The sequence below is a fragment of the Lemur catta genome, chromosome 17 (assembly GCF_020740605.2).
Source record: "Lemur catta isolate mLemCat1 chromosome 17, mLemCat1.pri, whole genome shotgun sequence".
In the NCBI taxonomy this organism is placed as follows: domain Eukaryota; kingdom Metazoa; phylum Chordata; class Mammalia; order Primates; family Lemuridae; genus Lemur; species Lemur catta.
The window spans coordinates 7302338-7315382 of NC_059144.1; the positions used below are offsets into that span (position 1 = coordinate 7302338).

A 13045-nucleotide genomic window follows, 5' to 3' on the forward strand; every position below is an offset into this window, starting at 1 on the left:
TCACGCTCGGGCCCTCCGAAGTCCTCTGGGGCTGAATCTGAGGCCCAGAGGCAGAAAACTCCAGGAGGGTAGTGGAGGGCACAGAGGCCTGGGGTCCTCCCTGCTCTGAGCGCTTGTCACCTTGGCCCCTGCCCCTACTCGGGTGCGATGCTGCACCCTGAGTTTGCAGATGAGACCGAGAGGCTAGGATGTGTGGTGGAGCTAGGAGTCCGTCCCCGTCTTGCTGCCCCACCAGTCACTGGACAAGAAACGGCCAGGAGGGTGTCCTGTGTCCTGACACTGGTGTCTCCCAGGGGCACTGTCCATCCTCCCTGCAGGGCGTCAGCCTTGGGACTGGCCTGCCATGAGCATCCACAGGGCTTGGGTCACAGGCACCTGGTGGCCCTGGCTGCCCAGGTGCCGCGAGTGGCGCCTGCCGTCCTCTCACACAGCGGGGCGTGTCTGAGGCGTCCAGGGCTGTGGGGTGCTGGGTCGGGAGGGACCAGGCCTGAGCCGGCTGGGCCGTGGCCACCATCGCCTTTCGTCCCTCCCAGGCAGAGGGGACGGAAGAGAGAGGCTTGTGCCACCCGGATCCCTGTCCCTGGCAGTGCTGCACAGACCCTGGGCTGCAGGGTCAGCAGCTGGAGTGACCCAGTGGGGCCCCCAGGGTAGGCAGAGCGGTGGGCTGGGGGTGAGGCGCCCATGTGGCCTGAGGGGAGAGTGGAAGGATGATGGCGCGTCAGGGACACAGCCTTTTCAGCCTGGACAGGTGCAGCCCAGGGAGGGAGGGAGCGGCACGTTTTCTCTGCCTTCCTCTCGAACTCGCACCCTCGGGCTCCTGCCTCCCTTCTGCCCGGCCAGGCTCCCAGCTGGTGCCCCGGGCTGCGGGCTGGACTTGCCAGCCTCTGTGCGCCAGGACTTGATGGGAGCGTTTCGTGTTGCCGCTGCTCCTAGATTTGGGGGACAGTGGGTCTGGCTGCCTGCCCCTTGGGCGGGCACAGGAGCTTGACGGGGCTGGAGGAGCCGATGGCAGCAGGCGCTGACCAGGGAGCCTCCTGCCCTGAGGGGTTTCCTGGAGGCTACTCTGGGCTGGAGGGTCGGTTGCTCCTTTGGGGGGCCCTGTGGCTTCCTGCAGGGAAACCTCTCCGGGGGGCTGCGGCTGCCCGTGCAGGGGGTGAGGCAGGGGCCTGGGCAGCAGAGTGGGTGTGGGGGTCTCTGGGGGGAGCTTCCTGGGGTGAGGAAGGGGCACGGGGACCCAGGCTGGGTGGGTGGGGCCTGCATGGGGGTGGCTTGGGCGCCTGAATGCGGGTCCAGCAGCTGGGGCTGCGGTGTGGGGAGGAGCCAGGGCTCCAGACATGCCACCACGGACCACCATGGTGGGGCACGGCCAGGGCACGTGGGCCCTGATGGCACTGGGCCCCCAGGATGTATGTCCCAGGCAGCACGAGGCCAAGGACTGAGGTGGGGGCCTCCTCCTCCGCTGACCCTTCTCTCTGCGCAGACCCGAGCCCCGGGGGGCCCTCGGCCTCGGAGGAGCGTGTGGCCCAGGAGGCCCTGGAAGCCCTGCAGCTGGAGAAGCGGCTCAGTCTCCTCCCGCCCGCGGGCCGGCCGGGCAGTGCAGGTAGGGCCAGGCCACTGCTGAGCTGGGGACCTCGCTCCACACCTCCCAGCTGGAGAGCAGGCTTGTACAGCACCTGCCGCTCATTCACTCCTGCCTCCCCTCCGCTCATTCATTCATTCCTCCCCTCCTGCTCACTCACTCCTTCCTCCCCTCCTGCTCACTCACTCCTTCCTCCCCTCCTGCTCACTCACTCATTCCTCCCCTCCTGCTCACTCACTCCTTCCTCCCCTTCTGCTCATTCACTCCTGCCTCCCCTCCTGCTCACTCATTCATTCCTCCCCTCCTGCTCACTCACTCCTTCCTCCCCTCCTGCTCACTCACTCCTTCCTCCCCTTCTGCTCACTCACTCCTGCCTCCCCTCCTGCTCACTCATTCATTCCTCCCCTCCTGCTCACTCATTCCTTCCTCCCCTCCTGCTCACTCACTCCTTCCTCCCCACCTGCTCATTCATTCATTCCTCCCTTCCTCCCTCCCTGTTCATTCATTATTCTTCAGCCTGTTCATTCATTCACTCATTTTTGTCTTCTGTTCATTCACTCATTCATTCCCTCTCCCTCTTGCTGAGAGAGCGGGGTCATGGGACTGGAAGGTGGTCAGGAAATCTGGACACAGAGTGGGGAGAAGGGTGGGGGAACCCAGGAGCCGGGTCTGGAGGCCTCGGGACAGAGGGACTGGAAGGAAAGGGAAGGGGGTCCCATCCATGTTTTAGGGAGACCCCGGCTGCAGGGCCCCCGGTGGCAGAGGCGCAGGTGGAGAGGACGCTGGGACAAGGAGGGGCAGAGGGGCAGGGAGCAGAAGGGCCTGGGCTTTCTACAGGGAGCTGGTGAGGGAGGGTGGAGTGGGCCAGAGGCGGGGTGCTGTCCAGCCCCTGGGAGGGAGGGGCCGGGAGGGGTGGGGCAAGCTGTCACTGGGTGGTGACTAGCTGACACATGGGGCTCCCAGGGGTCAGTTCTGCCCTGACCACCCCCGGCCCCCGCAGTGGCCCCAGCTCTCTGCTCTGTCTCAGGGGACGACCGCAGCGTGTCCAGCTCATCCTCGGAGGCCAGCCACTCGGACGTCAGCGCCAGCAGTCGGCTCACTGCATGGCCAGAGCAGTCCTCGTCCTCCGCCAGCATGTCGCAGGAGGGGTCCGGGCTGGCGGCGGCCCAGGCCCCGGGGGAGGCTGCGTTGGGTGCCTTGAGGCCGCCCCCCAAGCCGCTTCGGCCGCGGCAGCTGCAGGAGGTCGGCCGCCAGAGCTCCTCGGACAGCGGCATCGCCACGGGCAGCCACTCTTCCTACTCGGGCAGCTTCTCCTCCTACGCGGGCAGCAGCCTGGACGTGTGGCGCGCCGGCGACGAGTTCGGCTCGCTGCTCAGCCTGCCGCCAGCGGCCGGGGCGCCGGAGCCCGGACTGTGCGCCTGCCCTCCCGGGGCGGCTGAGTACCAGGTGCCCACGGCCCTGCGGCCCCACTACGACACGCCCCGCAGCCTGCGCCAGGCCCCCAGGGACCAGAGCCCGGCCGCGCAGGGTGGCCCTGACGACAGTGCGGCCGGGGACTCGGGCGGCCAGACGTCCGCCGGGTGTCCCTCCGGCTGGCTGAGTGCGAGACGGCAGGGACAGGCGACAGAGGGTGCCCCGGGCAGCGAGGCCTCACTGCCCAGCCCAGCCCCCGCGGAGCTCGGGGGAGCAGGCGGAACCCGCGCGGGGCCCCCTCCAGCTTTCTTTTCGGCATGTCCGGTCTGTGGAGGACTCAAGGTAAACCCCCCTCCCTGAGAGCCGAAGAGCAGGCCCTGCCGCTGCACAGGGGCTGGATTCTGTCCCTCTGGATGGGAGAGGAGGTGGCGCCGCTCCTTGCAGAGGGGGTGCTCTGTGTGCTGGGGCACAGGCCTGGGGGGGTGACCACCCTAGGGCCGTCCTCCCTGTGGCCACCAGTGGAGGGGCCGAGTAGCGGAGGTGGGCTCCGGCTGGTGGGCTCTGAGCTGCAGGCCAGGACTGGCAGAGCCCCAGGGCCCTGCTTCTCTGCTCCTTGTCAGGTGCCGGGGGCACAGGTGGGCGCAGTGTCTCCACTAGCTCATGCCACATGTGGGGGTGCTGAGGACTGGGGCCCCACTGCCTGGCCTTGTGGACCTCCTGCCTATCAGCCCCTCGGGGGGCAACTGACTCTCACATCCCACCCTGTCCCCTCCATAGTGCACAGTCACACCACCCACTAAAAACTAAGCTACGCGCGGCAGCTCCGACTCCTGCACTCCACGATCGCGGCTCCCACAGGTGGGCACGGCCGGCCCCATCTATGGGGAGGAAACTGAAGCTCAGGAGGCTCTATGGCTTGCGGGGTCTGCGTCTCTGGGGCTCAGACCCCACCGTCCCCTCACCAGCCCCTTCCTGAGCCCCTGGAGGGCTCCAGGGGGGGCAGTGTCCCCAGAGCAGCCCGCCTTCTTCAGTCTGACCCACGCTCGTCCTGGCCAGTGGCCAGAGGATCCTGCCCGGCGTGCTCCCGGGGGTCAGGAAGTGGTGGGGACGCCGGGCTCCAAGGGCTGCACTGGCGTTGGGAGACTCCAAGCCCTGCCCTGGTCGCCGGCCTGAGCTGGGCCCGTGTGGCCTGTGTCCACCCACGCCGGGCTCCCTGCCCGGCTCTGTCTCCTGCCGTCGGGAACCGGCCCTGATCCAGGGGCTCTACGCCTCCCTGTCACCGTCTCTGTACCTTCACCGTTGGCCAACGACATAGCTCTTTCTCGTTTCCAAGATCTGACGCTGTTTGTAACAAAACATTCTCAGGCTGGAAATAAAACGTTCTTTTCTTACCGCCTTGTGCTCTTCCGTCTGGCCAGCCCTCCCGCTGGGCCTGCCACTGGGCCTGCCCCTCAGCCTTTGGGTCGCAGAGAGCGGTGTGAGGCCTCGTCGGCCTTGGGGCTGAGTGTGGGGAGGTGGACGCCACAGGGCGGGACGTGCGTGTGATGCGTGTGATGCTTGTGATGTGTGTGGTGCGTGTGGTCGTGTGTGTGCTGCCAGTTTCCTGGAGGCCACAGTGAGGTCCTCGGTGGTCCCTTGGGCTCAGGCACAGGGCTGCCCACGTTCAGGTGAGCGGGACACTCGGCCTCTGGGCCATTGAGGGGCTGGCTCTGCGCCCGAGCTCCCTCCGGCCCCGCCGTTTGCACTTCTGGGGGCCCGACTGCAAGGGGGCTTTGGGCTGGGCTCCCGGACAGCACTGCGTGGGAAGGGCAGGCTTTGGTGCCCACATCCCCCACCTGCTGGCTGGGCGGCCCCCGCAGGTCTCTACCCTCTCTGAGCCTCAGTTTCCTCTTCTGTACATGGGACAACAGCCCCTGCCTCACTGGCTGTGCTGCACAGGTGCATTGTCTGTGCGGAGGTGGCGGACTCAGTCTGGTTGCAAAATAGACGAGGCTGCAGCTCCTCAGGCCTGGCAGCCAGCCCCTGCTCCCGCCAGAGCCCTGATGTGCTCCAGGGTCCCCTGCCCACGCTGGCTCGGGGGGCAGGCGTCCCTCCCACACCAGCAGACTGAGGCCCGCTGTGAGCACTTCCCCATTAAGGCGGGGAGGCCTGAGGGGCGAGCTGCCTGTCACCTCCTTGCGTGGGCATCCTGGCTGTGGACTTGGGTTTCGCCGGCTGCAGTGAAGGTGGGGACTTTGGGGAAGGGCTGCCTGGAGCGTGGGCAGGAGGGCAAGGTTGAAGCCAGGCCGCCAGGGCCTTGGGGTTGAGGCCAGGACCTGGGCTGGTGGGGGCTGGGCTGGGGACATGAAGGGCACACTCAGAGGAGGGTTGGGCCTGCAGGAGAGGGCCACTGTGGCCTCTTGGGGGCTGCTGTGGTCCGTGCATCTCCTGTGGGACCCCATGATGGCCCAGGGTGTGGGACAGGGTCATGGGGCCTGGTGGGGCTGGCGGGGCCTCCAGGGTGTAGTGGGGGCACTGGCCTCTGTCTCTTCTGCTCCTGATGTGCTCACGGGTGGGCCCCCGGCCTCCGGCGCTATCCACTGCCTGCTACAGCAGCCCAGGGTCTCAGGCTGGGCCCCGGGGTGGGTGGCTCACAGGGCAGGGGCTCCCCCGTGGGGCCAGGACAACAGATGGGCAGACACTGGTTCCATTTCTTTGTCCCCCTGCCTCGGGCCCCCACCTGGCCATGCCCAGGTTTGGAGAACAGGGTGGATCTGCGTCTGCTTTCTTCACTCCTTGCATTCGCCATGCCCAGCATGTGGGTTTTACCCGCAGCTGCAGAGTGGGCCCCCAGCAGGGGCCATCGCGGGTGGCTGAGCAGCAGGAATCAGCCCCTGCTTGCAGAGGGGCTCCCAGGGCAGGTGGCTGACACCTGCCCCCGTGGTGCCCTGGGAGGCCTGTGTGTGTGATGGCCTCAGGAGGTGTCCCAAGGGCTGCCGCCTGCCCTGCCCAAGTCCCTAAGCCCCCCGCCCCCCGGGAGCTCTGTTACCAAAGGTGACATGGTTGGACCAGCCCAGCTTGCTCAGGGCATCCCTGAGGGGCCCAGCCCCTTGAGTCTGGCCTGGACCAGTGCCGGGTGCGAGCCTTGTTTCCAGACCCTGCCCCTGCCCAAGGCCACAGTGTCCCCGACCTCAGAGGCCCTAGAAGGGCAGTGGCTGCTAGGGCATTCTGGGCACCTGCCACAGGCCCTTTCTGATCGGTCTGGCGTGTTCGCAGCCCCAGGCTGCCTCAGCCTCCATTTCCTCCTGGCTGGGGGGCAGGGGGCCACCGTCCCCCCTCCCCTCCACCTGCAGAGTCTGTCCTGGGCTCCTTCCTCCCCGGGGCTCTACGGCACCTGCAGTCTGGGGGGACATTGCTCATCTTACCTGGGGCCTCCCAAGTGGGGTTTGCCCATGGGGACCACGGGCTGGATGCTCCCACGAGCTGCTTAGCGCAGGGCCGGCGCACTGAAGGGCCAGAAGGTAAACACGGCCATCGGGGACCATGCGCCCTGCATCGCGGCCACTCAGCTCTGGTGTGCAGCCCGGACAACACAAGGAGCAGTGTGGCCGTGTTCCAATAAAACTGTATTGGCAAAAATCGGTGGGGCTAGATTGGGCCTGGGGGCCCCGGTTTGCCCAGAACGTGTCTGTCCTGACACCCGAGGCCTCCAGCTTTCCCTGGGCTGTTGCCGGGAGCCGCTGCCGGGCCGGTGGTCGGGGCTGGAGGGCAGCCTGGAGACTGGGGCACGGGGGCCAAGGGCCCTGCAGGAGGAGGAGTCGGGGATTGCAGGCTGGTCTCCCTGTGGGTGGCCCAGGTCCCCTGACCTGTGTCACCCTTGGGTTGAGCGTCCTGGTTCTTGGGGGCCCCAGGAGCTGGATGAGGGGCAGTCTGATGGATGCACTGACACGGGGTTTCTTTGGTCTAGGGAGCAGCTGCCTCACCCCCTGGACTGGAGATGACACATTCAGGTAGGACCTGCTTTGGAGCCCGGTGCCCACCCAGCTCGGGACAGGGACATGGGAGTCAGGGTGGGAGGTTACAGTCAAAAGTTCTGGCCAGAGGCGCAATGGCAGTGGACGGCAGGTGGCAGTGGATGGCAGGACCAAGTCCCAGCCAAGATGTATACCGGGGGGCAGCCATGTGGCCTGCCTCAGGAGCCCCTGCTGTTAGTGGCAGTGGGCCACTGGACAACGGTGAAAAGGTCAGGAGACACAGCCTTGGGGCAGTGGGTCCCCAAGCCTGGCCCTGTGCCCGGGAGGGCTGCACTGTGGGCAGGGCAGAGTCGGGGCTGGGGCTGGGCCCGCCGGCTGGGAGGTGCAGCCGCGTGCTCGGCGAGCCATGGTGTGGGGTGGGCAGCCGGGGTGGAAGCCTGTGGTGGCAGGTGGGGCGGCCTGGGGACTCAGCCGGGGGCAGGGGCATTGGCCATTGCTAGCGCAGGTTTGGTTCTGGGTGGGAAGGCTCAGGGTCCCTCCAGGGACTCCTCGGAGAAGCCGAGCTGTCAGAGTGAAGCTGGGGAGGCCCTGAGGCTGGGGGAGGCGGGAGGTCAGGGAGGCCGGCCTCGGGCAGGCGGGTGGGGTGAGGGGCCAGCTGGGGCCTCAGAGCCCCTAATCCCTCTTCCCTGGCGACTGGCCCTGTTCCCCAGGCCCTTGGGAGGTGGGGCCGTGGGTGCAGCGGGGCTGGCAGGGGACAGAGATGAGTCTGACCTTGGTGGGTTCGGTGGTGTCTGTCAGCCCAGGGCGGGGCTCCTGGGAGAGGGGACACAGAAAGGCCAGGATGCAGTGTCCCCTCCTCTGCTTTGTTCCAGAAAGTACTTGAGGCAGCACAAACAATGCTCACGAGAAGATTAAAGCAGGGGGAGGGCAGCCAGAGGCTCTCGGGCGGGTGGCCGGAGGGAGAGCCTCAGCCGGGACGGGGGAGCCCGTGGCAGGCCAGTGAGGAGCGAGAAGGGCTCGTCCTGAGCCCCGTCCTGCCCACCCTGCGACTCTGGGTGGTGCTGGGTGGTCCAGAACCTTCTGTCTCCTCTCCCTGTGCTCAGGCCTCATGCTCCTTCCTGTTCCTACCCTCTCCCCTCCAACCCACCCATCCCAGGGATCTTGGAAAATACGGATCCAATGCTAAAGCAAAGTGCCATGCCGCAGGGGCCGTGTCCACCCATGTGATCTGGGGGCCCTGGCTCCCCTTCTTGGCCTTCAGAGACCCCTGGGCCCACCTGGCCTCCTTCCCAGGCTCACCCCCCCGGCCCCGACGCCCTCCCCAGCTCTCCAAGGCCCTGTGCACCGCTGCCTTCCCTGCCTCCTGGCCCAGCGGCTCCCCGGGCACCTCTGCCTGCTGTTCTGGTTACTTGGCAGAGGTCTGTGTTCGACCCCCTGTGTGACAGGGCCTGCCTGGGCCTGGAACAGGGTGGGGACGTATGCGTGGAGCCCATGGGGACAGGCTGTGGGAGGTGCAGGCTCGGGCCAGGTGAGGCCTGTACGCACCGTGGTGGGCACCCGCTCTCCCTCCACCCACCTGCAGGGCCTCGTGGGAGGAGGTTTTCTTTTCCTGTGGCTTCTGTGTGGTACAAATGCTGCAGATTTACGGGAATCCCTTGCCTCGGAGCAGAGATTTTCTGGGGATTGGAACACTCAGTCTGTCCTTGCTGAGCCAGGCACAGGGGTCCTGCTCCGCCACCCTCGGTTCTCTACTCTGGGGTCTCAGGGTGGGATCTCTTCCCTGCTCGTCCTGCTGTCTGGCCCAGAGCACACCAGGGTGGAGGGACAGGGACCCTGGCCTCCTTGTTGCAGGTCCTAGCTCTGCGTCACCCGTGGCCAGCACAGGCTCTGAGCCGTGAGCTCTGAAGTGGGGACCAGGCCACGCGGGCCTGGGCACTTGGTGCCACTGCTGGAAGCCCCACACCCCCCTCGAGCCTGTTCAGCCCGGCACAAGGGGCCCTCCTCTGTCCTGCCCCAAGAAGAGTGGGCCTTGGGGGCCCCTGGGGGGCCAGTGATGGCAGCAGGCAGAGGCGTGTGCGGTGGGTGGAGCACAGCTCCTTCCAGAAGCCTCCTGCGTGTGTGGGCCAGGCAGGTGGCAGTGGGTGGTCTCAGGATGGGGCAGTGCTGGGCCAAAGATGGGTGGTCCAGGACAGCAGGGGAGCCGGGAGGCCCAGGAGAGGCGGAGGGTGGGAGGAAGGGGCTGGGCGGGGAGGGGCGGGCTCAGCGCAGTCCCTCTCCCCACAGGAGCCCCGGGGCCGGTGGCTGCGGACAGCCCAGGGCCGGAGAGGCCGCACGGCGAGGGGCCTACCTACGCGAACATCCCCGTCAGCCCCTCGTCCAGGAGGCAGCCGCACTACGTGGGCCTGGAGCTCCAGGAGGCCGGCTCGGGGATCCGAGGTGTGTCCAGCACAGGCCCGACGGGATTGCTGGGACCCACAGCCCCGGGGCCTTGAGCCCTGGCACTGGAAGAGCCCTCGGCCAGGAAGTCCTTCCTCTTGCCAAGCGGGTGAAGTTTCCAAACTCATAGCTGGCCAGGCCACATGTCCTGAGGGTGTTGCCCCACCCCAGTCCCTACTCGGGCATCTCCCAGGGCTGCCCGGCTGGCTGCAGGGGTGGTATCATATTGGGTGGGAGCACGGCCCTGGCCAGGTGGTGCAGGGCTGCGGTGTGAGGCTCACCCTCGGCTGCTTTCAGGGGCCGGCACCTCCCGCTACGCCCAGATTGACATCACAGCCACCGAGACGGCGCAGAGGGTCGGGGCCCAGCACGCACAGGCCCGGGAGGAGCGGCTGTCCGAGCTGGAGCAGAGGAGGAAGGGAGCTGCACAGTGACACCTGCCACGGCGGGACTGTCCAGGCTGGCCACGCCTGTTGTCCCGAGGGGCCGCAGTGGTGGGGGGTGCGGGCCAGGCGAGGCTCTGGGGCCCCTCAGCTCATTCCAGCGGTGAGAGCCTTGCAGAGGGGCTTCTCTCCTCCTGCCCAGCCCCCGCCTTGCTGGTGCCCAGCTGACTCTTCCCTTGGCCTGAACCTGTCACTGTGGGCCTCAGGTTGCCCTCAAGGCCCTGCTCCCTGATGTGCATCTCAGTTTGGGAGCCCTGTTTCCACAGCCTGGGATGCAAACTGCCCTCTCGCCCCGGAGGAGATGACTGCACGATGACAGCCGTGTCCTCGCATAATGCTCACCCCCAAACAGTGGCGGCACAGCCCCTGCCGTGGGAGGAGCCCGCGCCCCTGCCCACTGTCTGCACCCCTTCACCACCACCCTGCAGCGCCATCTCCGCCACACTCCAGCGCACCCACCTCCTGGGCCACCCGCTGCCCTGTGCCCGGGAACAGCACCGCCAGGGAGCCCAGGCAGGACTGCCCGCACCTGCTGGCCACCAGCGCTGCTGAGTCTGAGCTTGGCCAACCGCAACACTTCTTGGGACCCGTTACAGGAAGCCGTGTAAATAGTGTAAAATTGTTACTATTCTACTTTTGGCAAAGTGTATTATTCCCACCGCCCCTGCCCCTGCAGTTTCCACCCCTGGACACAGCCCACATCCTGACACTGGGGAGGGGCTCAGGGCCAGGCTGGCACAGCTGCACCCTTGGTGGCACCGGGTCAGTCTCATGTGCACTTGCACCAGACGGCATCCTGGGTTTGGGCAGTGACGTGGCCTTTTCACGGCTCAGAGGGCTGATGGGATGTGTCAGTGGGGGCTCCACCCACAGCCCTGCCTTCCCTCTCCCTCCGCTAAAGCCCACTGAGGGTCCCGTGGGGCTGCGGTCAGCCTGTCCTGGGGATCACGAGCGGCTGGCACGGCTCTGCCCTGGGGACCCTCAGGTGGGCCAATCCCAGAATGCCAGGCCCCCAGGTGACTGTTGGGGGTGCCCTGGAGCCCAGGAGACGGGAGGCAGGGCCAAGCCTGAGCCAGCCAGGGCCAGGGCAGATGTCACCGGCCTCAAGCGCAAAGGCCCTGGGACTATCCCAGCAGCCATGGGTGGGGCCAGGCTCAGCCTAGAAGGCCCCCCATTACCACCCCCCTGGCAAGAGTTTCTTTAAAGCTGTAAGTGGGGGTGGGGCAAGGCATGGCCACGTCCCAGTCCAGGGCTACAATGGTGTCAGGGCCCCGCCAGGTGGGAGAGAGCTCTGATGTCCACGCCCCAACCAGGCCACAAGCACCAGCTGAGATGTACAACTTGGGGTGCACAGCCCGGCCCTTGCTGCACCATGGCTGGCTGGAGTTTGCACAAAGTGGAACCAACTGCTTGTCTGTGATGACAAAAGGGGCTCGCGAGTCTATAAGGGGAAGGTTAGGAGCCCAGACCCGGGCGTGACTGGGCATGACTTCAGCCACACTGCACCATGGGGTGGCCAAGTCACCTCCTGGGGAAACATCCACCAGAAGAGGACTGACGTGGCCCGGGGCAGCTGCTGTGGGAAGCCAGAGGGCAGGGGTCCGAGCCAGACCCCCAGCAGCACGTGCTCGGGAGGCTGCACCCAGTGCACGTGCACCACCACCGTGGGACCAAGCAGGTGGTAGACGGGCCATGCCCCTCAGCTCAGGGCAACCGCTCGAGGCCAGAGCGGGATTGGACTAGTGCCTGACGAGCTGACAGTCATCCCTGCAAAGCTGCCCTAGTCCCGAAGTGGAGCACATGGGCCAGTGTGGCCACCAGGAGGCCCCGGGGACCCTGGAGTCCAACCTGAGTCTGCACAGGGCCCCTCAATGTACCTGGCCCCCAGACCTGACCTCCCCTTGGCTGTGTGTCCCACTCATCACCCCCAGCCGCCCTGTCCCTCCTCCTCTTTCCCTTCGTCCCCCTTTGTCAGACCAGGAGCCTCTGCCCACCCTTCCCAGTGCCCATGTCCCTCCTGGTGCCCGTGCCACAGGAGACTGGAGCATCAGGGACCAGCTGCCACATCCAGACCAGACCTCAGGGAGCGGGATGCTCCTGCCAGCACAGACAGGGCCTGAGCTCAGGACAGCTGCCAGCTCACGGGGGGCCCTGCCCGTCCTCACCCGACCCTCCAATGCTGGCTTGGGGCAGCATCTGTAACCCTGGGAATATCAGCGTCAGGAAGGATAACTTATTTTGAAAAAGCAAATTATTAGAAACAGCGTAAATGTCTATGGATAGGTGAGTTGTCCGATCACATAAGTGATCCTCCTTCAGACAAGGACAGGGGTCCTCAAGGCGAGCTGGAGGGGGGATGGTGTGAGTCTGTGCGGGAAGATCTTGGGGCACACACTGTCTCTGGGGAGGCTGGAAAGCAGGCTGACACCAAACTTCACCGAAAGACACCCAAGGCACGCAGACGGGTAGACAGAGCTGCACGCCGCGTGCTCCTGGCCCCACTGCACCGGGGAGGGAGGGCCTGGCTTTGGGCCCCACTGCAGACTAACTTCCAGGCTAAACTTGGTGCTGCTCATTGTCATGCACTTCTTTGGGTACTATCATCTGGAGTGTTTAAAAGTTTACATAACTGGCATCCTACGGTGGGCATTCCCACGGCTTGTCTCCTGACAGGGAGTGGCATGCACCCTGCTGTGCATGGCCGCGGCTCACCCAGTGGTTCACAGGATGCCTGGACCTTGGTGTGCTGGCCAGGTGTCCCCGAAGGACAGGGGTGATGGGGGACAGCTTGTGCTACTGGAAGCTGCCTCCTTGTGGGCTTGCTTCACGGGCCAGGTGCGGCATGCTGGGCAGGAGAGATGCACATCCTAGACTTTCCTAGATTTTGGTCAAAGTTCTCCAAAGAATTCCAAATTAATTGTAAAAATGTACAGCAGCAGAGGGCAGGAGAGTCCGGGAATTAGGGAGCTGTAGCTGCCGCCCTCATGCGTGGCGGCACATGACGCTGCCTCAGTCTGAGCTCTCCCCCGCGAGACGCGCTATTTGCACTGTGACCGCGACAGCACCTTCACTGGCCGTCGGGACTCCTTCGAACCGGCCGTTTGTATCTTCTGCCCTCTCTTCTACTGGCTTGTTTATCAGGAGACAGTAACGCTGATTTATATTTCACATGACTGAGAGTCTGTTAGAAAAGACAGCAAGGCTGGCCCCAGCCTCCCTCT

The 13045-nt window shown here is 65.8% G+C and overlaps 1 protein-coding gene across 4 annotated transcripts in view; it reads left to right on the forward strand.

Moving 5' to 3' along the window:
- Nucleotides 1-10421, forward strand: part of DOK7 (docking protein 7) — a 32614-nt gene extending 22193 nt beyond the window's left edge. For all 4 annotated transcript variants that reach the window (XM_045528468.1, XM_045528466.1, XM_045528467.1 and 1 more), the window contains 5 exons: nucleotides 1481-1600; nucleotides 2607-3334; nucleotides 6939-6981; nucleotides 9229-9381; nucleotides 9679-10421. In XM_045528468.1, coding sequence (XP_045384424.1) covers nucleotides 1481-1600; nucleotides 2607-3334; nucleotides 6939-6981; nucleotides 9229-9381; nucleotides 9679-9815 — 1181 coding nt within the window. In that variant the 3' untranslated portion in view covers nucleotides 9816-10421. The remainder of the gene's footprint in view (nucleotides 1-1480; nucleotides 1601-2606; nucleotides 3335-6938; nucleotides 6982-9228; nucleotides 9382-9678) is intronic.
- Nucleotides 10422-13045: the final 2624 nt, after the last annotated feature.